This window comes from Strongylocentrotus purpuratus, unplaced genomic scaffold (assembly GCF_000002235.5).
Source record: "Strongylocentrotus purpuratus isolate Spur 01 unplaced genomic scaffold, Spur_5.0 spur5_scaffold_19, whole genome shotgun sequence".
In the NCBI taxonomy this organism is placed as follows: domain Eukaryota; kingdom Metazoa; phylum Echinodermata; class Echinoidea; order Camarodonta; family Strongylocentrotidae; genus Strongylocentrotus; species Strongylocentrotus purpuratus.
Window position 1 is genome coordinate 29,549,857 of NW_022145604.1, and position 27,014 is coordinate 29,576,870.

The window sequence follows — 27,014 nt, forward strand, 5'->3', positions numbered from 1 at the left end:
TTGATTTTCTTAGTAAATTATTCAAAACAGACCATGTGCCCTTAACATTATTATGCATACAAGTATCCTTCAATTTGTTAGAATAATACAATTTTTTAGCATGTCGTCAATCTGGTTCCCTTGTTCCTATAAGCCTTGTATTTATTCTCATGAGAAGAAGAACGATCATTCAAAAAAACTTTATGAAGCCTATTTTTTTTTCCTAATACAAACGTAAAATTTCTGGCGTAATCCAGGGTTTACGCAGTGGCGGATCCAGGGGGGGCCCGGCCCCCCCCCTTTGAGAAAAAATCATGTAAAATCAAGTGATTTTAATCTTTTTTTTGGGGGGTTTGGCCCCCCCCCCCCTGGCGCTCAAGGGGGGGGGGGTGCAAATTGAAATTTTTTCGAGGACCCCAAAAAAAATGTGCTCACTACCCCCCCCCCCCCCCCCCCCCCCCCCCCCCCCCCCCCACTGAGCGACTTTTCGGCCGGCTTGATTTTCAAATTTTCGGGAGCAAAACAAAAAGAAGAAAGTTGGGCCCCCTCCCCTAAGAAATCCTGGATCCGCGCCTGGTTTACGGATAAGTGGTTTCTTTGCTTTACGTTAAATATATGGTAAGTGTTTATCGAATGCATTAAGTAACTTTGATAAAAACAATTCATAAGACTCGTTCACATCAGAGCAAAAATATATTGAGGACCAATCTGTAGCATACAGTTCCGCAATCAATGCATTAATGCCATCATTTGTAATTTTGCGAGACATTATTTACATTACATTCAATTTGAGAAAGATGAAAAATAGGCAGGTGGTCAGAAATGTCCGCACACAAACTTACACTATCAACTGTAGAATTAATATCATTGGTAAATATATTATCAATTAAGGAAGCAGTATTTACAGTAATACGAGTAGGATTTTTTATGAGGGGCACGAGGCCATACGAGGAATTAATAATTAAAAAATTGGCAGCATCAGACAGGCGCGTACACAGGGGGGGGGGGGGGGGGGGGGGGGGGGGGGGGGGGGTTAAACCCCCTTTGATATTTTTTGTGTGTAACCCCCCCCCCCATAATCCCCCCTAAACGACCTCCCCTTTTAATTTTAATTTTTTATTAAAAAAAAAAAAAAAAAAAAAGTTCTCATGGCTTAAAAAAGCTGACCTTACCCCCCACCCCCCAAGGGAGCAAAATGTCAAATTTTCAAATTTCGAGACCAAAAAAAAAAAAAAAAAGTGTCCTCTTACCCCCCGCTTATTCAGCGGTCGGCTGAGTCGTTGCGAAATTTTCGGCCCGATTTATAAATGTTAACCCCCCCCCCCCCCTTGGAAAAATCCTGCGTACGCGCCTGTTTACGTAGGTCTATGAATGAATTAATTTGTTGTTTATATTGAATGAATTGAATTGAATTCAGATAAATAGGGCTTGCTAAGAGTCGAAAACGGTGCAACGAATCGTCTTCTTTCTATAATAATTAAATCAAACGTCTAAGCTTTTCGCGCGTCGCGCGGGAAGGGGAAACTGAATTCAGACGAGAATTAAGAGTCGAGAACAGTACACCAAATCAGGCGCGCCAGAAGCAGTTTGGGATTGGGGGGCAAACATTCTAGGGGGCTCACCTTCCAGGGGCAGTGACGTAATGAGAAAAACGTTCGGAAGGGGGGGGGGGGCAGACGAAAAATCTGCATCACCACCAGTCGTAATTACACACTAAATGCAGGTCCCGCGGAACGTTTTTCAAAGTTTTCAGGTAGAGCGTAAATTGGCGTGGGGTCCAGGGCATGAGCCACGGCAGGGGGTCAAGGGGCTGAGCCCCCAGAAGCTCTGGGGTTTTCGGTATTTAAGTACGGTTAGATGAGCATCCAGGGGCCCTTTTTAAGGCCATTGACGTGTTCCAGGGGGAGGGAGAGCCCCCAGAAGCTCAGATGTTTTAATATCTAACTACGGTCAGATGAGCATCAAGGGGCCGCCTTAGGGCCCTTGGGGGGGGGGGGGTCCAGGGGGCAGAGTCCCCGGAAGCTCAGGGGTTTTGGGTATTTAATTACGGTCAGATGAGCATCCAGGGGCCGCCTTAGGTCCCTTGGTGGGGCTCGGGGGCGGAGCCCTCGTAAGCTCTGGGGTTTTAGGCATTTAATTACGGTCAGATGAGCATTTTTTTATACCTTTTTGTAACATTGGCAGGTCACTTATTTTTTTCTCTCCGTCTTTCTTTGTTTTTCTCTTTAACATTTTTCAAAAAATGAGGGGGGGGGGCCACTTTGCAGACCATGACATAAAGGCTTCTAAATAAGCGTATTTTTCGCCCGACTGTAATTTGGGAATTTCTTATTTTCCAACAAACGCATAAAAAATGGAGAAAAAATACCGAAAATCATGTCGTAACAGCAACATTTGTAAATCACTGGTATCGAATAAGAAATAAATCCCCCCCCCCCCCCCCATCAGTACGCAAGCGTTCAGGGGCTCATGTCTTCTCACCCCTATAACAAAAAAACAGACACGCTTTCCCATTCTCGCACAATATGTCCACGATATGCGCGTATCGCTATTATAAAAACCTCCATTGATAAATACCGTATAGGTGGCATGCGCAATGTTTATGAAATTTAATTCCTGTGAACTTTCCTTTTCTTTGAATGGAATTGTATATGTGATTTAATTCAGGTTTTTATTATTGTTATGTTCTTTTGGGTTAAAAAAAGAACAACCATCTTTACTCCTTTCCGGCTTTTTTTTTTTTTTTTTTTGGGGGGGGGGGGGCAAAAAATGCGTTTTGCCCCCCCCCCCCACTTTTTTGTTTGGGTGGGCAACTGCCCCCCCTGCTCCCCCCCCCCCCCCACTTCCGGTGCCTATGCACCCAATCGTCTGCTTTCTCTAATAATTTAAGGAAATGTCAAGGCTTCCGCGCGAGAGGGGGAAACTGAATTCAGATAAATAGGGCTTATTAAGAGTCGAAAACGGTGCAACGAATCGTCTTCTTTCTATAATAATTGAATCAAACGTCTAAGCTTTTCGCGCAGGGATGGGGGAAAGGGCCGGGGGGAAACTGAATTCAGAGAAGGATTAACAGTCGAGAACGGTACAGCAAATCGTCTTCTTTTTATAATAATTTAATGAAACGCCAAAGCTTTCGCGCTTCGCGCGGGAGGGGGGGGGGGAATTCATTCAGACAAGGGTTAACAGTCGAGAACGGTACAATAAATCGTCTTCTTTTCCTAATAATTTAAGGAAACGCCTAAGCTTCCGCGCTTCGCGCGGAAGACCTATCACATACACCCCCTAATGAGATTCTAGCTCCGCGCCTGCATTAAAATATATAGCTATGATGCTGACTAAGTTGACGAAATAATTCGTATATTTATGTCGTCGAGGAAAATGACCATTTGCGCATACGCAAGTACTTTAGATAGTCCGTAGGAAAAACAATTCAGCCTTCGGCCCCGGGTATATAGGGTTAAATTTGTAATTATTGGGGCATTTAATTTTGTCGATAATTGGGGGCTAGTTTTGTCGGTAATCGTTGGCCTCTACACCCCCCCCCCCCAACTATAAAAGGTCTAGCGACGCCCCTGACCATTATACATCATTTTCTAAGTGATGGGACTCAAAATAGAGAGTTCGCATCTTCCTGACGAAATACTCAATCTTTATGTTACTACTTGAAATTGTGTCGTCTTATTTCGGAGTTCATTATAATAAAACACTACAGTTTGCAGCTGTCAGTATTTCGAAATATGTCCAATTCTATTACTTTATGGTTGTCAAATTTGGCATGTGCGTGCATGTATGTATGCATGTATACATTTATGTACATGTGTTTGGGTATGTGTGTGTTTGTTATTTATTCGTTTGTGTGTTGTGTGTTTGTGCGTGCGCGATCGCGCGCGCTTGCGTAAATTAGTGTGGGCGTGTGCTCGTGCTAGTATGTGATGGCTATCGCCGATCATCCCTCCCCCCCCCCCCCCCCCCTCCTCAGTACGGATTTACGCCCCTGCCCAGGGATCTCAGTCAAATATAAATGATAAGCATAAGAGATGGAGTCATATCTAGCTCATTCCCTTTGTACCATCATGCCGCCAAGAGACAATATGTCAGGCATATGCTTAACAAGATCTTCCTTGCAGACACGTAGACAAAAGATTCCTGCCTAGCTGCAAACTTATGGGCCACTTTCAAAGGGAAATATGCTTTTGCAATGATAATTACTTTTCGGCCGAACGTCTTCCAAAATAGGGAGGGGGCATCGACAAAAAGGGGGCACTTTCTGGAAAAAGGGGCACCTTCAAAGGGAAACATCAACAAAACCTACACCATTTTTAGTCTGATAATACGAGCAGTTTACAATGAGACAGCAATACAACAATATGGTTGTTTTGATATTCCCTGCCAGTACAAAGATGGGAAGTAGTTCCGCAACAGCTTCTTCATTGTGATACACGAGGAACTGCCATCCTCGCATTGCAGAGTTCAGTCAAGATGCGTCTAGTTCTAGTGAACTGTGAGTTGCATCAGAGAATCAGACCGAACACGATCAAGAGTACACATGCAGGATCTGGTAGTTAAGTACCCAGATCGCTTCCAAGGTATTTCAAGATTCAAGATTTGTTTATTTCTTTCCACTTGCATAAAAAAACATTCCATTCAGTAACAGTAGTAACAAGTTCATCGTAAACTAGCATAAAAACATTAACAATGAAACAGTTATAAAGACTTTAACAAATGTGGAAAAAGAGGTGGTCTGTTAAAAAAGCACAGCTTGTTAAAACACAGATCACCTTTACAGAAACAACATTTTTTTTTAAAGAAGTAGGTTATATTACAGGGGGAGGGGGACTAATACTAATCTAGTTACCTATACAGACTATAAATAAATATCAGATCTACCACTAATTTACAAAATATGGTAGACTAAAAAAGAAAACAGAATAAAGATAATGGAAAAGTAAAGAAACAGGGGAGATTCACAGGCGAATACCATATCACTCTTGAAGATAATGCAGAACCTGTTGTCCATCCTCCAAGGAAGTTCCCCATCCATCTCCGAGATGAATTGAAGGAAGAGCTGGATAGGATGGAATTGATCGTGGTCATAGAGAATGTGACCAAGCCTACTGATTGGGTTTCCTCGCTTGCTTTCAGCAGAAAACGACATAATATACGAGTGTGCCTTGACCCAAAGGACCTTAATAAGGCATGTAAGCGGACATATCACAAGGTCCCAACACTCGAGGAGATCACCCATAAGCTACATGGTGCTGAAGTGTTCTCAAAGCTAGATGCCAGACAAGGTTATTGGAGCGTCGCCCTCGACGATGGATCAGATGGATCAGATCCTTGAGCAATGCCCAGGCACAATTGGCACCGCAGATGATATAGAAGACTTCAATTTCCACGTCCTTCGCATGCACATTTTTTTTTTCTCCACAAATTTGAAAATTTGGCCGGTCGATATTTTGATTCGTGGGGGGGGGGGGGGGGGGGGTTAGGTCGGCTTTTTGGGTCATCCATTACCATAATTTTTGAAATATTTTTTAACATTTTTATTTACAAAAAAAAAAAATCAAAGGTGGGGGGGGGGGGGGGGTTCGTTCAAAACATACACATACAAAATGTCAAAGGGGGGATTCAACCTCCACCCCCCCCCTGCGTACGCGCCTGGGTGGGGCTGGTCCGAGAATGGTCAGCAAGTCGCACAAGCTTTCCCGCGCCAAACCATCCTCCGTTGCTGCCAGAGTAGCTCTGCGGTTTATTTCTGCAGACTTTCCACGTCCTTCGTATGCATTTTCTGATGAAGAGAATGTCTGTTCCTTCTTGCAAATGGAGCAGCGAAGGACCATGGCGCAGTTCAACCCATTCCTCTTTGACAAATTCTCCAGAGGAATGAGATGCCATGTAAAAGATATCCAAAACGCTTTATGGAACAGGGAAAATATTTGTGCAAAGCACAATCATCAAATAATAACATAGTGCTAGTTATGACATAGCATATTACACAATTACTCATGGTATCAAGACTAAATTCACAAGATTTATTTAGCTCGAGTCAAGATTTCATTTTCGTTGTCTCTACAATCTAGAGTCTAAATTAAGATCCGTATCTTAATTTAGCTGCACGTAGTTCTTTGTAGGCCTTTTACTGGGTCATGCACATGCACAGCACCTACATCAGTACGAGAATAAACCCAACGGTGGCCTGTACTTATATTACAGCGGCGAAGAAGAAGAATCAAGAAATTCATTTTATATTCCCAAGCCCAACAATCAGGTAAGAACAATGACATGAAGCAAGGTGCAAATATTATATATTGGCAAACTTGCACTTTCACAAATACTTGAGAGGGTGTTATTTGGGCGCTAGTTCAGAAGCCTATCCCAAATTTGACCCGTAACGCCGTAGCTTAATTTAGACTCTAGATTTTCCCTTTAACAAAATACATTGGTCCGTGTTCTACGTATTCCATTAAACCCCACTGAAATATAAATCCAATTGACTTAAACTTTAAATCTATAAGGGACTAACAAAATTAAAGTCTTAGCTTAGACTGATTCTAAATCCAAGGGTTTTGTCACTGTCCCAAGTCCCCCCTTGGATTTAGAATAAATTCTTTGGACTTTAAAATAAGTCCTAGAAATTAAGAGAGCAGGGTCCAAACCATGTGTATAACTTTAACAAAAGCAAAACTTATACAAAAATGTGTTTAACCCGATTAGGGACAAAAGATTTAACTAACCCACCATCGGGATTATAATGAGGGGCATTACAAAACACAACAACTGAAAAAAACAACTTTTGTCAGAAGAAATTGGTGAACATTACAAAAATGTAAGAACTGCTAAAACTGTCCATCGGGAAAGGGTGTTCTACCACCCGGCGCCCCCCCCCCTCCCTGAAGAAAACAACAAAAATGTATATCAACCTTACGAAACTTTGCTGCTCCATAATTTTTTTGATGTACATTTTTACGATGCCAGATAAAAATGCCGGAGGTGAAAATGTACCTAGCTAATAATACACCTACTACTCCTAGTATACAGCGTGAGTCAAAAAAAAGTTTACACCTAGAAAATTGCTAATTATTATTAAAAAAATCATCGACGAACATGAAATTGTTATATATCTTATGAAAGAGTGTTTTATCCCAAATCATTTGGTACCATTTTTGTGTGGTATGTGTTCACGCTTGGATGAACAGTAGGCATTGTTTGCGAGAGTGCAAAAATCGACTTGCGCCAAAGTTGCTTATGTGATGTTTGAATAAAACAATTGGGATTTGGGTATTAATTCGGTCTTTGCAAATCCAAATAACATTCCTAACAAACTTAATCATGCCACACATATCAAATATCGAATATCAAATATCAACGAACATTTGTGCGCGTGTGTGTGGGCAGGGGTGTCACCAAAAGGGGGTGTGGGGGTGCGACACCCCTCCACCTGTCAGGATATTGTCGGTAAAATTGCGCTGCCGTCGGGAAAAAAAGAAAAGGGAGATGGAAAAAAAAGAGAGGGAAAGGGAAAGAAAAGAAAAAAAAGAATAGGAAAAGAAAAGAAAGAAAGGAAAAAAAGGAAAGAAAGGAAAAGAAAGGAAAAGAAAGGAAAGAAAAGAGAAGAAAGAAAAAGAAAGAGGGAGGAAAGAAAAGAAAGGAAAACAAAGAAAAGGGAAACAAAGAGAAAAAAGAGTTAAAGGGAAACAAAAGAAACTGGGATGAAAGAGAGGAGAGAGAGGAGAGGTAAGCGCCTGAGAGAGGAGGAGTGGGAGTAAAAGAGAGAAGGGGGTTGTTGGGTGGAGTCGTCTCGTCGAGGGAGCAAGAAAGACATGGTTAAATATGTTGATATGTCGGGTCATCTGTGTCGGTATTCTTACCCGATCCTCGTGTACTATGTCAATGCAGAAGTTTGAAGTCAGTGAGATGTATATTGTCGGTCGGCCGACAAGTTTTTTTTTCACTACGAACTGTGACTTTTTATCCGCAGTGACGACTTCAAGAGTGACTACACCTACAATACGTGTATTTTCTCGAAGTTTCATTTTCACTATAATATCAGTTAAAGAAATCAGAGGTTTAAAATTTCCGGGGAAACTAAATTCAAACAAGGTTTAAGAGTCAACAACGGTACGACGAATCGTCTTCCTTTCTCTATATTGTGATATAACGCCCCCCCCCCCCCGAAAAAAAAAAATCCGCGCTTTCCGCGGAAGGGGTAAACTGAATTCAGACAATTAGGGCTAATTAAGATTTGAAAACGGTACAACGAATCATCTTCTTTCTCTAATAATTGAATGAAACGCCAAACCCTCCGCGCTTCGCGCGGAAAGGGGACAACTGAATTCAGATAAAGATTAAGAGTCGAAAACAGCTAGTACACCAAATAGGCCTTATTAAGAGTCGAAAACGGAACAAACGAATCGTCTTCTTTCTCTAATAATTTAATGAAACGTCAAAGCTTCCGCGCTTTGCGCGAGAGGGGGAAACTGAATTCAGACAATTAGGGCTTATTAAGAGTCGAAAACGGTACAACAAATCGTCTTCTTTCTCTTATAATTTAATGAAACGTCAAAGCTTTCGCACTTCGCGCGGGAGGGAGGGAAAACCTCATTTAGACGAGTCAAGAACGGTACAACGATTCGTCTTCTTTCTCTAATATTTTAAAGAAACGTCAAGGCTTCCGCGCTTAGCGCTAAAGAGGGAAACTGAATTCCGACAATTAGGGCTTATTAAGAGTCAAAAACGGTACAACGAATCGTCTTCTTTCTCTAATAATTTAATGAAACGTCAAAGCTTCGCGCTTCGCGCGAGAGGGGGAAATTGAATTCAGACAATTAGGGCTTATTAAGAGTCGAAAACGGTACCAGGAATCGTCTTCTTTCTCTAATAATTTAATGAAACGTCAAAACTTCCGCGCTTTGCGCGGGAGGGTGGGGGAAGCCTCATTTAAACGAGTCGAGAACGGTACAACGATTCGTCTTCTTTCTCTAATATTTTAAGGAAACGTCAAAGCTTCCGCGCTTCGCGCTAAAGGGGGAAACTGAATTCAGACAGGGCTTATTAAAAGTAAAAAACGGTACCAGGAATCGTCTTCTTTCTCTAATAATTTAATGAAACGTCAAAGCTTCGCGCTTCGCGCGAGAGGGGGAAATTGAATTCAGACAATTAGGGCTTATTAAGAGTCGAAAACGGTACCAGGAATCGTCTTCTTTCTCTAATAATTTAATGAAACGTCAAAACTTCCGCGCTTTGCGCGGGAGGGGGAAGCTTTATTAAGATAAGGATTAAGAGTCGGGCACGGTTCAACGAATCGTCTACTTTCTCTAATAATTTAATGAAACGTCAAAACCTCCGCGCTTCGCGCTGAAGCGGGATTACTGAATTCAGATAAGGATTAAGAGTCGAAAACAGTACACCAAATAGGGCTTATTAAGAGTCGAAAACGGTACCAACGAATCGCCTTCTTTCTCTAATAATTTAATGAAACGATGTCTCCTGTTCATCCAAGCGTGAACACATACCACACAAAAATAATACCAAATGATTCGGGATAATACACCCTTTATAAGATATATAATAATTTACTATTCATAGATGATTTTGAAAATAATTAGCAATTTTCTAGGTGTAAACTTTTTTTTGACTCACACGGTAATTCTCCTGTCACATTACCTCAGTACTTAATAACCCAGCTCGTAGGTTAATTACCCCTACTACCTCTACTTCTATCATCCTTGTAGAAGAGTGATGTCGTTCGTTCTTTCGTTCGTGTCTCCTTAGATCAAGATAGTTATGTAAAGTTCCTTCATGAAAAGTAAATTAACTAAATTAAGTTCTTCCATCGCCCGATTGCTGCAATGGCCGTTGTATTAACAAGGACCAGGTCGTCATCTGTGCAACCCGTTCCGCCGCACTGCAAGATGTGGTCCATCGTCTGAGTCTCTCCGCAGTCGCAGAGAGTTCTCCTTCATGGGCATAGCCCCAAGCCATCTTGCCATATTGACCTTACACCGCCCCATTCTCGTCCGCATTCGATTTAGGCATTGCCACTCACGTTAAAGAGGGTGACAATTATGATGGCTTGCAGGCGCGTACACAGGGGGGGGGGGGGGGGGGGGGGGGGGGGGGGGGGGGGGGGGGGGGGTTTAAACCCCTACTTTGGAATTTTTATGTGTGTAAACCCTCCCCATCACCCCCTAAAACCCCCCCTCCCCCCCCCCCCCCCCCCCCCCTTTGGATTTTTTTTTTTTTTTTTTTAATAAAAAAAAAAAAAAAAAAAAATTATTCCCATGGCTGACCTAAATAGGTGACCTTACCCAACGGAGCCAAATGTCAAATTTTCAAATTTCGAGACCCCCCCCCCCAAAAAAAAAAAAAAAAATCCAAAGGGGGGGGGAGGGGGGGGGTGTCCTCTTACCCCTTTAGTAAAAGTTAGTCAACTTTATAGTAAAACAACTTCAATTCAGAAGGAATTCAACTTTGCGCTCTCCGTCTCTCTCGATCTCTAGCTCTGCGCTGCTCCGATATACGGCATGCACTGCACTGTCATGTCTGAATCATCAAAAGCATAGCGCCATCTTTTGGTAGCAAGCCATAGCAACGAAAATATACGGAGATGGCGAAAATAATTATTCTGTCGTGACAATCGACCTTTGAAGTACGTAAGCATTTTTCTTTTTATTATCTGTATTACAGATATCGGACTCATGATTGTGTTTTGATAACATTTCCTGGTAACCGTACGAATTAAGCTTAAGAGATTAGAGTATGTTTTTCTCAAGCGACTTTTGTTTGTCACGGTCCCACTCGTGTATTTCCGTGTCTTGTAGAGTAGCCTACTCAGCTCAGTAGTGGACATACTTACTTAGAGTTAGACCTCTAGAATCTAGGTCTACTTTTTTTTTATGGTCAGTTTTTATTCTTTTCTCTCTTGAAACAAATTATAATCATAGTACAAATTACAATCATCATATGTAACGCTCACTGCAAATGTGATGACATTATAAATCAGTAGACTCTATATTTCTAGAGACTAGAGTAAAGACTAAAGAGTAAAGAGGAGCCGGCCGGTAATCGGCCAGCTCCCGTTTTCGGCCGATTGGTTGGATGCAAGGTAAAATCACTCTAAAATACATCGCATAATAGCATAACACATATCCCACACATACCATATCATGCCAGAGTCACTGAAGAACCACATTTGCAATGAAAAATATATCCTAAAATATCACATTTTAGCGATGTAATCGGCAGTCCCGCTACCCAAATCTGAAAAATCGAGTTTCTTACGCGTGTATGTAAGAAATAGTCTATGGGTACCATAAAATGAGCTTTATTTCAAGTATTTTTCAGATTTAGAGCCCGATTTTGTGTTAGTCGCAAGCTCAAAAGTATCTCATCGCATGTATTAAATCAATGCAGCCGGACCCTGCCACGCACACACGATATGTCTGTCTAATTCAGATTCCAACTTCCGATCACCGCTGTGCCCGTCTTCAGCCAGGCGAGCACCAGGGAGCTCCGGCGTGGGATACCTGCTCCGCCCGCTTGTGCTGTACATCAGCGCGGAAACGCACGGCGCGCGCGAGCGCTTCCTATTGACTTTGTACATGCGGCCGTAAACTGAAACGCTCGGCCGATAACTGGCTCCAAAACAGTGAAAATTGAAATGAATATTGTCATGGCAATTCGTGATTTTTTTCTGGGATTCTTTTTTTGTTTAAATAATAATAATATTTGCTTCATGATTTGAACAAAAATGATAATAAATAGGAAGTAAAGGGTCCTAAAAATAGGATTTTGTCTTAAGTGGCCGAAAACGGGCTCCTTTACTAAATTTTTGTCTTACAAACGGCTTCAAAAGAAACTTACAAGGTCTAACTTAGACCTAGATCTAGTCTAGAGACTAGACTCTAGTTCCTATAGACTACATCATATTTGAAACAAAAATTCATATTTTCAAAGAAAACATATGCAGTTGTATAATCCAAAAATTTTGTTTTAACACTGTAGCAACTTATACTTCTTTTATACTGTTGTCCTGAGAGAAAAGTTTTCTCTTTTTGTTAACCCTACCTAGAGTAAAGGAGCCGGTAATCGGCCAGCTCCAGTTTTCGGCCGATTGGTTGGATGCAAGGTAAAATCATCTAAAATACATCGCATAAAATAGCATAACACATATCCCACACATACCATACCATGCCAGTGTCACTGAAGGACCACATTTGCAATGAAAAATATATCCTAAAATATCACATTTTAGCGATGTAGTCTAATCGGCGGTCCCGCTACCCGAATCTGAAAAATCGAGTATCTTACGCGTGTCTGTAAGAAATATGGGTGCCATAAAATGAGCTTTATTTCAAGTATTTTTCAGATTTAGAGCCCGATTTTGTGCTAGTCGCAAGCTCCAAAGTATCTCATTGCATGTATTAAATCAATGCAGCCGCACACCGCAACGCACACACGATATCTCTGTCTAATTCAGATTCCAATATCCGATCACTGCAGTACTAGTTTTCGGCCTGGCGAGCTCCGGCGTGGGATATCTGCTCCGCCGGCTAGTGCTATAGATCAGCGCGGAAACGCACGGCGCGTGCATGCGCTTCCTATTGACTTTGTACATGCGGCCGAAAACTGGTACGCTATGCCGAATACTGACTCCGAAACAGTGAAAATTGAAACGTACATTTTTTGTTCAAATCATGAAGCAAATATTATTATCATTTAAACAAAACAAGAATCCTAGAAAAAAATCACGAATTGCCATGATTATAGTTGATGAATATTCATTTTTTCTTTTCGAACATCCAATAGCTACCGTAGCTACCGTAGCTACCGTAGCTACGGTAGCTATTGGATGTTCGAAAAGAAAAAATGACTTTGTCCTAATTACAGTTATCAAAATTTGATAACTTAGTATTAAATGTATAATTTACGGACTTACTTATATGAATTATCCAATTTGTATAACAGTACGTTCATGCACTCAAACATAGGGCTATATGACCCGGCGGCCAAAATATTTCCGGGTCAACCTACCAAAACATAGCCAAATGGCCAATCAGAGCACTCGTTTCGTGGGAGTTCGTTGGTCAAGCCGGGCTGACTCGTACGTAGCTACTGTAGCTATTGGATGTTCGAAAAGAAAAAATGAATATTCATCAACTAAAACCAAGACGGATAATGTTGACGAGACTTTCTCGGATTAATCATTAATTTAGGATCTAAATGAGCAAGCTATCGTAAGTCAAATAAGCTATATATATGTTATTTTAATTTTTATTATAATTGCAGCAGTTATGAGGATGTAAAGAGTGAAAATCTCGTTGCATACATGTATCTCATTCATCGCGGTCCGGTTCGAACTGAACCATTTGTTTCGTACAGTCCCGTACAGTCCCGATAGGCCATACTTCAGTCTCTATAATCGGAGGTCTAGTGGAGCCAGACGTAGTCTCAGTGGAACAACCGACGATTAGAGAGACTGAAGTTTTCGGTCTAAACCCTACCCTACCCGACCTCTCCCTTATCCCCCTCCCCCCCCCCCCCTCTTAACCGGTGGACGACTGGCTCTGGGTTCCAATTGTTTGTCTAATACTCAGGTTTTCCCATTTAGAAAAATGAATAGTGAGAGTTCCCCTCATTGCTGCCAATTTCCTTTCTTCTACTTTATCCCCTATTATACTATTCTTTATTTCATTAAAAGAGGGTGGTTTTTTAAGTTCTCTATTTCTATAAATCAGATATTTAACAAGAATTAAAACATGATTCATTAATTGATATTTTCCTTTATTTCTCTAGCTCCTCTTTCCCATACAAAATTTTCTCCAAACTACAGTTATGTATTTCAAAGTCTAAAAATCTCGTGCACATTCCCCACACTGATTGTGCAAATTCACAAGTATAGAATAAATGTTTATATGTTTCTTCATCTTTTTCGCAAAATGAGCATTTAGTCGAGACAAGACCAAAACGGAAGAGGTGATGGTTTGTATATAATATATGATGTATAAGTTTGAACTGAAACTCTCTTAATCGACTGTTAAGTGTACACTGTCTTAGTCTTAAAAATATGTTTTCTATTTCCTTACAGGAAAAACTATTGTTCCTTCCAATTGTCTCAAAAACCAAAGGTTTAAAATCATCTTTCTTTATTAATTGTACATAAATTTGTTTTGATTTTAGATCAGCTATATTAGTTGTTTTCTTCCCCAAAGTGAAATCAGTTCCAGAATTATTTTTTTCTTCTCCCTTTCTAAAATTATTTTTCCAACAAACTGGTAAACAGGCATAAAAGTGCTTGATCTTTTCAATTTAATTTACTTCAACACCTAAATCGATAAAATGCCTGTCACATTTTAGTTTACCATCGTTTTCCAGAATATGTTTTAATTTGTAAATTCCTTTGTCATACAACCTCTTATCGTATATACAACTTCCTTTATATCGAATAAGTTTATTATTAAAAATTACCACATCACCAATATCTATACTCCTTTTATGTCTCGTATTCACCCAATCTTCGAATAAATCCATATAAAATTGTGGAGCTGTCACTTTTAATAAAATTGGTATATAGTCACATGAAAATATCAAATCTCCACCCACGTGTTCAGTGACAAAGTTATTATATTATATTATATTATAAAGTTACTCTAATTTCTTTTTTTTTTTAAAATCCAGACTTATCTCTCCAGCTAACGAAGACCTACAAGCTAAAGAAACAAAGTGGCCACTTCAGATCCACAATGTCGGCTAAGTTGGGGAAACTAACCTACGATGAGCCTCCGATGTACCTCCAGCGCCCCTCCTCGGGTCGATCCCAGGACGTGACCCATGTCTTGGCCAGGACCTTCAGAGACATCTTCACAAGAGACTTGGTGGAGCAGGAGACGGTTAAGAATCTCAACAAGTCTCGCAGCGGAGACGATTCCTACCATGAGAAATACGTGGAAGAACTTAGAAAGGTAATGCCAAATGAGCACAACTAATCTATGGGCTTCAATCTGCTGACATGGGAAAGTGTGCATACATATGTAATGCACTTTAAGCATGCTTATTGAATTAGAAAATCATGAAGTGTTATGAGTTTAATGTTTAGTGTTTAGAGGAGAGAGAGAGGGAGAAAGAAATGAGTGGAGAGGATTAGAGATACAGTGAAAACTAGAAGTTGGAGGCACAGAGAGAGAGAGAGAGAGAGAAAGAGAAAAAGGATAGGGGAGAGAAAGAAAAAGAAGGAATAAACCTAACTCTACTGTAGTACATCCTAATTTAACGTACCGGTATGTGAATATTATTTGATTTTGCACTGCGGAAGAATGCAGAAGTAGAAACTGGTATAATGCCTTGAATAAAATTATATAAAGAGTTTTTTGTTGTTAAAGTACCTTATATTAATACAGATGTTTCATTCTATGAAATGGCATGCCTGTTTGTATCGAGAAGGGCGTTAACTCTATGTTAAAGAGCATACAATAATGAGTTAACCCCCCCTCTGGCTCTCAGCTAGCATAGATACTCATCCTAACTTAAAATGTTTCGTATTCAGGTTCAAGCCGAGCGTGAGAGGCGTATGGCCGAGGCAGCCATGTTGGAACGCCACATCATGCAAGCCCGAGCCAAGGCCATGGCCGAGGATGAGAAGATACTGAACCGAGCAGCAGAGGGTTGTGATATCTATCATGACTTGGGGCTTCCTCCAGGTAAAGATACCTTCCTATTAAAGCCCCACTGCACTACTTGTAGCTACTTGCGCCCTCTATATCGCAATTAAACAATGAATAATTGGTACCAGTTGGTCCCCATATTGGTCCCCTTTTTCTTATGTTAATTGAGAGCTGATTTGATGAGATAACCACCTGTCAGTGACCATGCAGGGATCGAGGTCTAATCCCTCCATGCCAAATTAGTGCAGATATATAGCTTTTAAAAGGGTCATAGGTGGTAAAGTGTCTCAAACAAAAAGGAAAACAAAATGAAACAAGGCAAACAAACAAAAATCAACAAAATGAAATGATGCATGCTTAGTGTGTGTACTGCATGTGTCTCAATATACAATGCACAACTAAATTATTCATACCCTTACCAAGTTTTGTAATTTTGTAATGATTTGATGTTTTCGTTCAGTGTTGTGGATGTATTGTTGGATTGTTGGAAACATGATGGATAATAATAATAATAATAATATCGAATATTTAGGAGCGCTAAAAACAATAAGTACCATAGCGCTTACAAATACAAATATATGTAAAGAGGACAAGAAAGTACAGTACAGGAAGCGAGTATATCGATCATTGGGGGAAAAGGTGAGTTTTGAGGGATCTTTTGAAGGTGGCAAGACAGGTAATTTTCCTTATGGAAAGAGGGATGCTGTTCCATGTCTTTGATGCAGCTACTGCATGGATGCACCATGTTTTGGTAAAAAGTCTTCATATGTTATTTAGTCACCCCATGCTTAATAAAGAAACAAAAAGAAAAAGAAAAAAAGAAGACATTAACTTGCTCCTCCATGCACTTTCTCTGCAGTTCAATCTAACCTGAATGGCTGTTTGGACAGTGATCTGTTACGCAGTCATGGACTGATAGTACCAGAAGATTTCAGTACTGCTGAACCTCCTCTCACTCATGCCCCACAGGGTAAGTCTGCCACCTAGGCACAGCAAGGTTTTTAGAATGAGACCTGGGATGTATGCGGGGAGTGGCAAATGTAGAACATTGTCTTGCCGAAGAATATTTGATCCATGCCAATTGGGCTTGAACCTACTACCACTACAGCTTTAATACTCTAGTCCAGTGTTAAAACCAGGGCTCAAATTAATTTTTTGTCCACGGGGGCTCTTCCCCCGAAAAAAGAGCCCCCGTGAGCCTTCTCACGGGGGCTCTTTTATTACTGACGGGGGCTCTTTTTTATACAAATATCCATTGAATTGGTACCTATGATACTCCTCAATTATTTGCTATTTCATCATTATCATTTCAATCAGCATTTTCCCTCTTACAAATTTACAAGCTACATAGCTGTTACTGGCCTGTGTATATAATATATACGCATACAACACTGATCTTTATGATGTCTTTAACGTGACATATCTTCTTCTCCCCTTGCAAAAAAACAAAAAAACATGGTCATTAAAAGGGATTAAGCGACAAATAATGATGATTCAAATTGATGCGAATATTTGTTTGAATAAGCACTGCCATTCATCCAAATCTTCTTTGTAAAAACAACTTTTACAAATCTCAGCCATGCTTACTAAGTTGAGACGTTCCTTTCAATTTAAAATACCCATTACATAACACACTTCTCCTAATCTCAAAGTGATCTTACAGCACAGTGGCAGAATTGCATGGCTGAGGTTTGTAAAAGTCGTTTTTACAAAGAAGATTCTGGTGAAAAGCATTGCTTATTCAAAAAAATCCTTGCATCAATTTGAATCACAATGATTATTTGTCGCATGGTCCTTTTATTAAATAACCTTGTTTTCTGTTTTGTTTGCAGAGGGAGAAGAAGCTATGTCACGTTAAGAAATCATAAAGATCAGTTGTATTATGCGTATATACATATGATACCAGAACAAATGTTGATTATCAGAATGTCATTTTTGAATACCTCTATACAAATACCACATTGTCTTTAGCCCGTATCAGTATTAGTATGATCCAATATAAAGCTATTATTCTTTATTTAATTCAGTATAATGCTTTTCCTCAAAAATAGTTTTGCTATTTTTTTTAGGGTTGAGACGCTAAGAAATGGTTTTAAATGTACATTACACGAACCCTGAACCATTGCAAAATGATGGTGGTTCTCTCTCTCTCTCTCTCTCTCTTTATTTTAATCATGCATTATCAACTACATATAAAGCAGCAACCAAAAACTTAGGGTTATCTGAGATAGGTGAAAGTAAGAGTTAAAAAGAAAGTCATGCTAAAACGGCGCCTCGATCACTTCCCCCCGCCCCCTGAAAAAAATAAAATAGATTAGTAGTCCTCCTCTCCAGAATCCCCCTCCCCCGCATCACATTTTCACTTGGCAGCCTAAGGGGACCGGGGGGTGGGAGGAGGGGGTTAAACCCCCTACCCCCTACCCCCTACCCCCCCCCCCCCCCCCGTAGATCTACCCATGTTACCATATCATTCCACGACATTTTGGTCTTCCTCTTCTCCTCAGAAGGGACTTTTAGATTTGCGTGGACGTGGACGTGTTACGTCCTTTTAAGGCACTGGCAATCACATGTGACGTCCTTTTAAGCACTGGCAGTGCCTTAAAATGAGGTCACACGTTGCAGTCCACGTTCTCATCGTGCAAATCTAAAAGTCCCTAATATTGATTTACTGGTCGAGGTTCATTATTTGCTGACAACAAAAAACTTCTCCAGGCCATGACCATGTTTCTGCCCTTGCCCGATCGCCTCCAGCTCCAGCAGCCATGGTGCGGCAGCGTGCACACGCACCGCTACTAACAGCGCAGTAGGTCTATAACCACTGCTGACGGCGGCACTGCACTGCGAGCTGAATCGGTAATAATAAGCCTACTCATAAAACGAGAAACCTTGCACGCTAATCTTAGTTCCATTTCATTGGTTTAAGGTTTGAAAATTGAAACTCAATATTGTGTTAAAGTTATAACAGAAAAGATTATCTTTATTTTATAATTCCACCGGGCGATTTTTAATTTTGCAATCGCCCCCGTGAGCAACCTGACGGGGGCGATTTTGTAGCTCACGGGGGCGAATCACCCACCGCCCCCGTGTATTTTGAGCGCTGGTTGAAACTGATAGACTTATGGGGCGTTGCCAGAAAGTTGCAATCAGTTGAAAATCCCCCAATCAAGCGTAAGTCTTGCCATTAATTGTAAATTTGCAATAGATCGCAACACGTACCCAATAGTAAAAGAGAGAGAGAGAGAGAGAGAAAGAGGGGGAGAATAAAGGCTAGATCTCGTTAACGTAATGTAATTGTTAAAACTATAATCCTAACAAAATCCTAGGAAATAAAGGAGACTAGTGGGACGTTGCAAGAAAGTTGAGTTGCAATCGATTGCAAATATCAGGCGCAAATTTTGCAACTTGCAATCAATCGCAACTTTCTTGCTACGCCCCATCTGACTGATCCTACGTGACATTGTGGATATTCTTTTGTTTGTACAGCTGGAGTAATGCCCCACTATGCCGAAGCCACTCAGACGTCCACCAAGCACATTGGAGGAGGTGAGAAGGGGCAAGCTCATGATGCTACTGATAATGGTCCTCTCAAGAAACGGTCAGGGGTGAGTAAAACAGCGACTGGCTGGAATGCTCCTCAGGGAGTGGAGAATGTGCATACATTGTGTGTGGGTACTTAAGCCTGAATCAAATAGCTGGGGTAATAATAAATCTGTAAAGCGCTTAGACAGGTCGTTGTATGGATGTATTGGGCGCTATATAAAAGCAGAATATTATTATCCCCTCGCCGACGAAGTCGGAGGGGATATAGTAATGCTGCCGTCCGTCCTTCCTAATTCCTTCCGTGCGTCCGTAACAAATTTGGTTTCCGATCAATAACTTCAGTAATGTTTGACAGATTTTAATGAAATTTGATATGAAGGTACATGATATCAAAATACAGGCTAAGTTCTTAAATAGTATGCTCTATATGCACATGGTTGACTTGTTTCGGTAATTCTGTATGGGCATGATACATGTATTATTAATCATATTATTAATAACATTCATCTTCAGATTTTCTGGTTGTCGTCACTGAAAGATACAGAACATTGGCATAGGCTGACGGGAGACAACTATGATATACAACCATTAATAATATATGGTTTCAACATTAACAAAGAAATACAGGACGGTAACTTAATTAGGCCTAAACAAAAGAAGATTTTGTATTGCCCTTTAGGTGCCAACACATAGGTCGGTTAGTTGGAAATCTTTCTTCCCCTCCCCCTCCCTCTTTGGGCTGATTTTTCTCAGTTTTGAATGCTTGAATACATATTTTTTCTAAAAAAACGGTAACAAAATAAAAAACTTTAAAGAAAAGCCGACCGTAGATTTCAAGATTTTTTGGTTGGTTGCAAAGGGCAATACTACATCTTTCTTTTAACGCCTTAATTATTATCATTTTGATCTTAGCAGAAGAACGAGTCCAAGAACAAGTGGAGAGAGATGACTTCACCCCAAACACGTGAGAGGAATCGTAAGGACATGGCCATGGTCTTCAGCAAGTCAAACTTTCTCCGCAACCCCCGCCACCGTCCCCCATCGTCTCAGGGTGGGGGCAGGACGTTGGTCAACCCTAACACCATCACTCACAAGCTAGGAGGAGCCAAGTCCACTGTTATTGATACAGGGTAAGACATATCATATCGAGGGGTCAGTCACATAAAGATGTAACTCCATTTTTGGCCATTTTGAGAAAAAGTGGTTTAAAGATACTTGGGCCTTAAGCAGTTAAGTCTATGTTTAACTAGGGGTTGGGTGGAGTTAAGTCTTTGTGTTTCCTGGAAAGTCCACATTTTTCTGAACATTTTGACAAATACTCATTTTGGCAAAATATGGAGTTACTTCTTTGTGTCACTTAACCCTTGATATGGAAAGGTGAAGTTGTCCGTTGGATGTGAAGTTAGACAGATCAGGGACCCGACTTATAAAGAGTCGATATCAATTGCAACTTATTTGCGATTGATATCAAGCGCAACTTTTGAGCGCAACTTTTGTACCGAAGAGTCTTCAAACTTGCGATTGATTGGAGGACTTACGATTGATTTGGAATCAATCGTAACTCTTTATAAGATGGGCCCAGATGGGAGAGGATGATAACAATAAGGATAATGGTATTGATCATTTAGGAGCGCTAAAAACAAAAGTTCCATAGCGCTTACGAGCCGTTTTCATTTTTAGATATTATGAATATTTCCCTTTCATAGTAGAAAAGTATCTATTTATATGACTGCATATATGTATTCATATTTCTTTCTTGTGTTGTTGGTATTTTTTAGGAAAAAAGAACCTTCCGTTGTCTTTGTACCCTCGCCCTCTACAATCGTCTTCAGCAACTATAAAGTAGGTCAGGTCTACGAGATGACCCTTGACCTCAAGAATGTATCGGCAGCGAGTCGTCCACTCAGGGTCCTTCCTCCAAAGACGGAATACTTTGCTGTAGGTCTAGGTGAGTGTTTGGTACCTAGAATTTTGATCTGTTGTCCCATGCCTATGAAACAAACTCCCTGTATTATTTTCTGGGAAATAGTTATTCACTTGACTTCTTCAAATAACATCTGAAAACAAACCTCTACAATTCTTAATTTGTCCTTGGATTAAGGGACAGCTCCTTGTATCTGAAAAGGCACTTTAGAAATCCAATTATTTTTAAATTATTTTTATCAGTATTATTATTATCATTATTAGTAATAAAACTGATATTGCCTATTGTGCAGACAAGAGCAGTTAGTTTTTCCCAACAGTGTCTGTATCTTATAACACAGAGGTCAATAATGACACATGGGGATCATTTTCTGAGGCAGCTTTGCATTTCAATTAAAAGGATTTCCTCTTGCCATTTATTTATGCTCAATTTTTCTGTGGTTGATTTCGATGGAATTTTCTCTGTTATGGCAGAATAGATCTGTTTTCATTAGCTCAAGATTGCCCCAAAACCTGCTATTTTAACCAGCCCGATCGCAAATTATGCAGCTAATTTGCGTCATCATCAGCCCGCAGTTGCAGTTAGCGGGATATTTGGTTGAGATAATCATGCCAAGATATCTTGGGCTAGTTTGCAAAATATCCCGCTCTTTGTCCGGTGTGTCTTCACCAGATCGAAGACTCGCACTATGCGCGAACGCTGAGCAAAATATCTTGAGCTCGAGTTTCAAGGTCGACTCTCGAGCTGATGAAGCGCTTATTTCCCAAATCAGAAATAGTGGGCTATTTAGCAATCTAGAGCTGATGAAAACATACCTATTGAGGCTTGATTGTAAGTTTGATTGCATTCTTTTCTGCTGTAGGGAAATTCCCCGGTGAGGAGGGCATTGTTGCTCCCGGTATGAGCTGTCAGTACAACATCCGCTTTATGCCTGATGCTCTGATGGACTTTGAGGATGAGCTGACGGTCAGCACACAGTCCAGTCAACCAATCACCGTCAAACTCCTGGGAAAGAGGCCACCACCTCTTCTTACATGTAAGTACTTAATGCACTGATCGGGGCCCCGTGGCACAAAACTTACCAATGATTGTAACTTTAATTGTCATCAATGGTAACTACCATGGAAACCTTGATTTTGATTGGCTGTTGAGCCCTGTTACCATGGTAGTTGCCATTGATGGCAAAGTTACCATCAGTGGTAAGTTTTATGCAACGGGGCCCAGGAAAGTCTACAGCTGCATGGATTCGCGTTAGTAGAATAGCACTCATGATGAAGAAATGTGTCATGTTTATTAAATTTCATACTGTACTTGTTAAAACAATATTGTCTTTTTTACCGTTCCATTGCAGAGGGCAGTAGTAGATCCTGGTACTACGATGGTACACAGTATTTGTATGAATGTGCTGTGCGTGAGCGCCAAAATTAGTTGCCTAGCAGAGCCGGAGTAATATTGGAGCTCCTTGAGCACCTTTTGTCAATTATTATTACCATGGTAGTACCACTACAATTATTAAATAGAGCTATGGTAGTACTGTCTGTATCATGGTAATACCATATATTTTGTGTAAGGGGTAAGAGTAAACTGCGACGAGCTGGGATAAACAAAGGCTTACATAATGTGTATAAAATCCTCAAAAAGCAAAGAAATTTGAGAAGTTTGCAGGGGTAGGAGTTAACCAAAAATCATAAATTGTTGAGAATGATAAGTTGTCTTCTTTGTCTTCCATTTTCCAGTATCTCCTGTTGTAGACTGTGGTCACTGTCTCGTTGACGGCCCCTCTAACACGGAGTTCTTGGTCAGGAATCTTGGTGGCAGTGGACGCTTCTGTGTCATGCCTAGGAAGTGCTGGCCAGCAACCAACTTTTCAGTAAGTTCCACGCCATGTTTGATCATTAGCTCTAGAGCATTCTTCTTTCATATGATGTGTTTTGCAGCTTTAGGGCATTTTTGTAGTGTGAAAGGCAATGGTCTTCAGAACATTACATAAAAGGCACATCTAAATCAAAGCTAGACTATTGCTAGAATGTGCAATAATGTGAAGTTCTCCAGAGCCCCATTTCACAAAACTTGTCAACAGTGACAATTAAAGATAAACTTGAGTTCTGGTAAAAAAAGAAAATTAATTCTCACAGAATCTAACGAAACTTACACTGAATGTTCAAGATTACAAATTAATTTCATGTGCCAAACAATTTTGGAAGAAAATGTATACTGGCTGAGTAATGAGCATAGAAAGATAAGGAAATCAGGGTAGTACTAGCCCCGACACCATGTGAGTTGTCCCATATACATCTTTCTGTGTAAGTGATTGTTACTTTACCAAGACTCTGCCAAATTTATCATGATTTTGATGACTCCAGAACCTTGCATTACACACCATTACTTTCATGCTATATGATCAACTTTTCTGATCCATTCCACACCTTTTCTTTCACAATGCAATCGCATTACCAGAACTCAAGTTTATCTTTAAATAACAGTTTTTGTTATAAGCTAGTGAAATCCTTGCTTCTGATTCGTCATTTGTCATTGAAAAAAGGCTTTGTGAAATGGGCCCCAGGACTTCACATTTAACTTTCAATTTCTGAGAGCCAAATGGGTGTTAAAAAATATGTCTATATGCTTGAAATAGTAAATATTCAGCCTCTCAGTTGACACTGATATTATTTATGTCATTTCATAATGAAGTTATACAAATCCTTGGAGTTTTGCTCTACTTTTACATGTATCCCTTTAACAGATCATATGTTGTAATTTGGGGTCATTGCAATTTTTAGGTTTTCCTTTAACCTTTGACCTCCGTTTATGTCCAGCCCAGTGTTATTGTAATAATAAGTATATCTTTTGATGATTTTCGATTTTAATATCCAGGAATGTGAGAATTGGTAGATGTATTTTCACTTTTTAATGCAATGTAATCCAAGGAAGTTAGCATTGATGAAACTTTGTGACCTCTATTTTTATTTTGTAATCCTTTCAGTCGGTTGCTACGGGAGACAGGGTCAACCTTCCACCTTTCCAGCTGTATCCAGCAGTGTTTGAGATCATGGAGGGTCATGCCATTCCACTACAGGTGAGGGGGAAATAAGGATGGGTGGGGGGGGGGGGGGGAGGGCACTGAACCCCACCCGAAACAGGTTGAAGTTAAAAAAATATTTTCCAGAAACCAAAATGTATCCAAACAAAACATCCAATTACTAAAATTATTATTGTATTTAGATTTGCATTTAAATTGATTGGGCTAATTTAAGTTGCCCTTTTATAATAATAATAACAGGAATTTCTATAGCGCTGTCTATCTACATAATTCTATTCCGAGGCGCATTTATTATTACCCGGCTTTAGCCAAGCTGCCGTTTATACAGCACTCCAGCACTTCAAGGAATTAATTCCTGCCAGGTACCCATTTACATCACCTGGGTTGAGTGTGGCAAATGTAGATCAATGTCTTGCCATTTCAGTGAGTGTAACTTCTAACTATTTCATGATAAACAATTCAGAGTGGTTTTAAGGCTTTCTCTCTCTCATAAGGGGATTCCATTACCAAAACTAAAACTCATCTATAATCCGTTGAACCCATGAAGACTTTGACTGGAGGCTATATAAAATGTATAACAAAACCAAATGGATTCCAGTAGATTGATGCTACATCCTCGCGTATTTATCTTTCAGCTTTATATGTCTTTTCTTTTTTTGTAGGTTTCATTTAAGCCGACAGATACCCAAATCTATGAGGAAGAAATCACAGTAGTCTGTGATAACTGCACTGTCAAGCACTTTATTCTCAAAGGTAAGGTACCATCAATAGAATGCCTCATGAGAATGAATGTTTGATAACAAGCAAAACAATTTTTTTTCTTCTTGATATCAATGATATCAATGGATGTATAAAGGATGGAATTCCGCTCCTAATAAGCCCTAGAACCATGAAAATTTAAAACAAAGCTACACAGCTCAACACAATCCTCAAATTGCCCAGATAATAATGATAATGATGAGTTCAATTCAATTGAACATTTATTTTCTTCCTTTCAATTTGAAGAAAATAAATGTTCAATTGAACTGAACTTATTATCTTATTGTTAAAATGATATAAACATTTTTTAAAAGAAGAGAGATTTTAGGGCTTTCTTAAAAGTTTGATGTCTGTCATGAGGCATGGGAGAGCATTCCAAAGTGTTGGGCCTCCATGCCAGTGCTCTAGCTGTCACCATAGATCTTTGTTGCCCCAGATGGCCACACACATGTTGCTTTGATGCACCAATCACTTACCTGCACAATATCACTTTGCATAAAACCATAGTAAAAAGAAACGGCTTGGAGACCATTTCACCTTACCCAATTTGCTATTATATTTTTGTTGGCTTTGGTGTCCATTTGACTGGCCATTTGACCTGTTCCTGAACATATGAAATTCATACATTGTATGTAGCTAGTATGTTGAAGTAGATACTTATTTACTTCTTGATATTCAGAGTTGTATGTTGATTAGTTTTTGTCTATAACAGGAGGAATGAATCAATTATGTACCACTCCTGTGCTAATTGTTTTCATTGTTTAAATTGTGAAAATATAATTGGGTGTTCTTTTGGACTGGAATCTCGATGAAGCAATAAGCATTCATGCATGTATTTGTGAACTGGACTACTTTTATAATATCTGACACAGCAATGATATTTACGATGACACATACTTTCTGTATTACGTGGTCTAGGTGAGGGTCAAAGAGCAAGGGTGCTGCTAGAATCCGCTTCAGGGAGTGAGACGAATCCAACCCCAGGAGAGCTGGTGGACGTGACGGCTAAGAATCATATCAGGTTTGAAGATATCAACCCCATGACCTACGTCACAGAGGAACTCACCATTAGAAATCTAACGTAAGAATTATTCATCTTTATCATCCATTCCATTAATTTAAATCTGAGACTGTCATGTCCTGAAATTTTCACAGAAAATATTCATGAGCACCATTTTCATGGCAAGAAAACTTTTGAAATTGAAAAAATAAAGTCCTAGTGTAATTTAAAAAAAAAAATTAAAAAAATGTATTTCAGCTTCAAACGGTTTCAGATCTGGCTCGTGTTAAAGCCCCTCTGCACTAGTTTGGCCCTAGTTTCTCCCTGCGTGGTCACCGACAGGTAGTTATCTCATCAAATCAGGTCTTATCAGGTCTTATGATAGATTAAATGTTTCTTCTCTTGTATATTCTTTTTGATTCGTCAGAAATGTGGAGTTGCCATTCCACTGGCAGCTTGTACGTTCATCACCAGAGTGCAGGGATCCCTTCAGAGAGGGAAAGAAAGACGGTCAACAGATCTCAAGAGTAGCTGATGAGAGGAACATATTCTGCATTAACATGGAGAAAGGAGTTTTACCACCCTCTGGAACTGCTGTCACCAGTGTTGCCTTTGCTCCACCCAAGGTACACACAAATATTTTGTCATTTTGTTTCCTTGGTATTCATTCATTGATAGAATATCTCTGTTGGCAATGTCTTATTGTTTTATGCATAAAGTGATACATCAAAAGATGCATTTGGCATGATGTGCAGTTTCTTACTCTTCTTTTTTGCTTCATATTCTCTCTCTCTTCTTCTCTGCGTTTTCTTTTTGCTCTCCTTCCTTTCCTCCCTCCCTTTTTTCTCACTTCTGTCTTTTTCTGTGTTTACCTGCCTTCTCTCTCTCTCTCATTCTCTTTCTCTCTCTCTTTCTCTCTTTCTCTCTTTCTTTCTCTCTCTCTCTCTCTCTCTCTCTCTCTCTCTCTTTCTTTATCACTGCTGTTTTCAAATGAATCTCTCTCACGTTCCAAAATATCGTAAACAGTCTCTCATACAACGTACATTTCCATTCTAACATTCTGTCATACTGCATCAGCAACATCCCATCTATGACATAGGTCTGAAGAAGCTT

General features: G+C 40.0%; 1 protein-coding gene across 4 annotated transcripts in view; it reads left to right on the plus strand.

Moving 5' to 3' along the window:
- Positions 1 to 10,546: 10,546 nt before the first annotated feature.
- The window catches only part of LOC590710 (deleted in lung and esophageal cancer protein 1), a 32,337-nt gene continuing 15,869 nt past the window's right edge, over positions 10,547 to 27,014 (plus strand). The window contains exons 1-13 of one of the 4 annotated variants that reach the window (XM_030990832.1): positions 10,547 to 10,631; positions 14,656 to 14,939; positions 15,521 to 15,674; positions 16,498 to 16,608; positions 19,122 to 19,240; positions 20,091 to 20,308; positions 20,957 to 21,126; positions 21,965 to 22,138; positions 22,839 to 22,972; positions 24,086 to 24,178; positions 24,805 to 24,895; positions 25,820 to 25,982; positions 26,329 to 26,527. In XM_030990832.1, the coding sequence (XP_030846692.1) occupies positions 14,721 to 14,939; positions 15,521 to 15,674; positions 16,498 to 16,608; positions 19,122 to 19,240; positions 20,091 to 20,308; positions 20,957 to 21,126; positions 21,965 to 22,138; positions 22,839 to 22,972; positions 24,086 to 24,178; positions 24,805 to 24,895; positions 25,820 to 25,982; positions 26,329 to 26,527 (1,845 nt within the window). In that variant the 5' untranslated portion in view covers positions 10,547 to 10,631; positions 14,656 to 14,720. Of the gene's footprint in view, positions 10,632 to 14,086; positions 14,106 to 14,655; positions 14,940 to 15,520; positions 15,675 to 16,497; positions 16,609 to 19,121; positions 19,241 to 20,090; positions 20,309 to 20,956; positions 21,127 to 21,964; positions 22,139 to 22,838; positions 22,973 to 24,085; positions 24,179 to 24,804; positions 24,896 to 25,819; positions 25,983 to 26,328; positions 26,528 to 27,014 lie in introns of those variants that run through there. The other 3 variants (XM_030990831.1, XM_030990829.1, XM_030990830.1) reach the window with 3 other exon arrangements.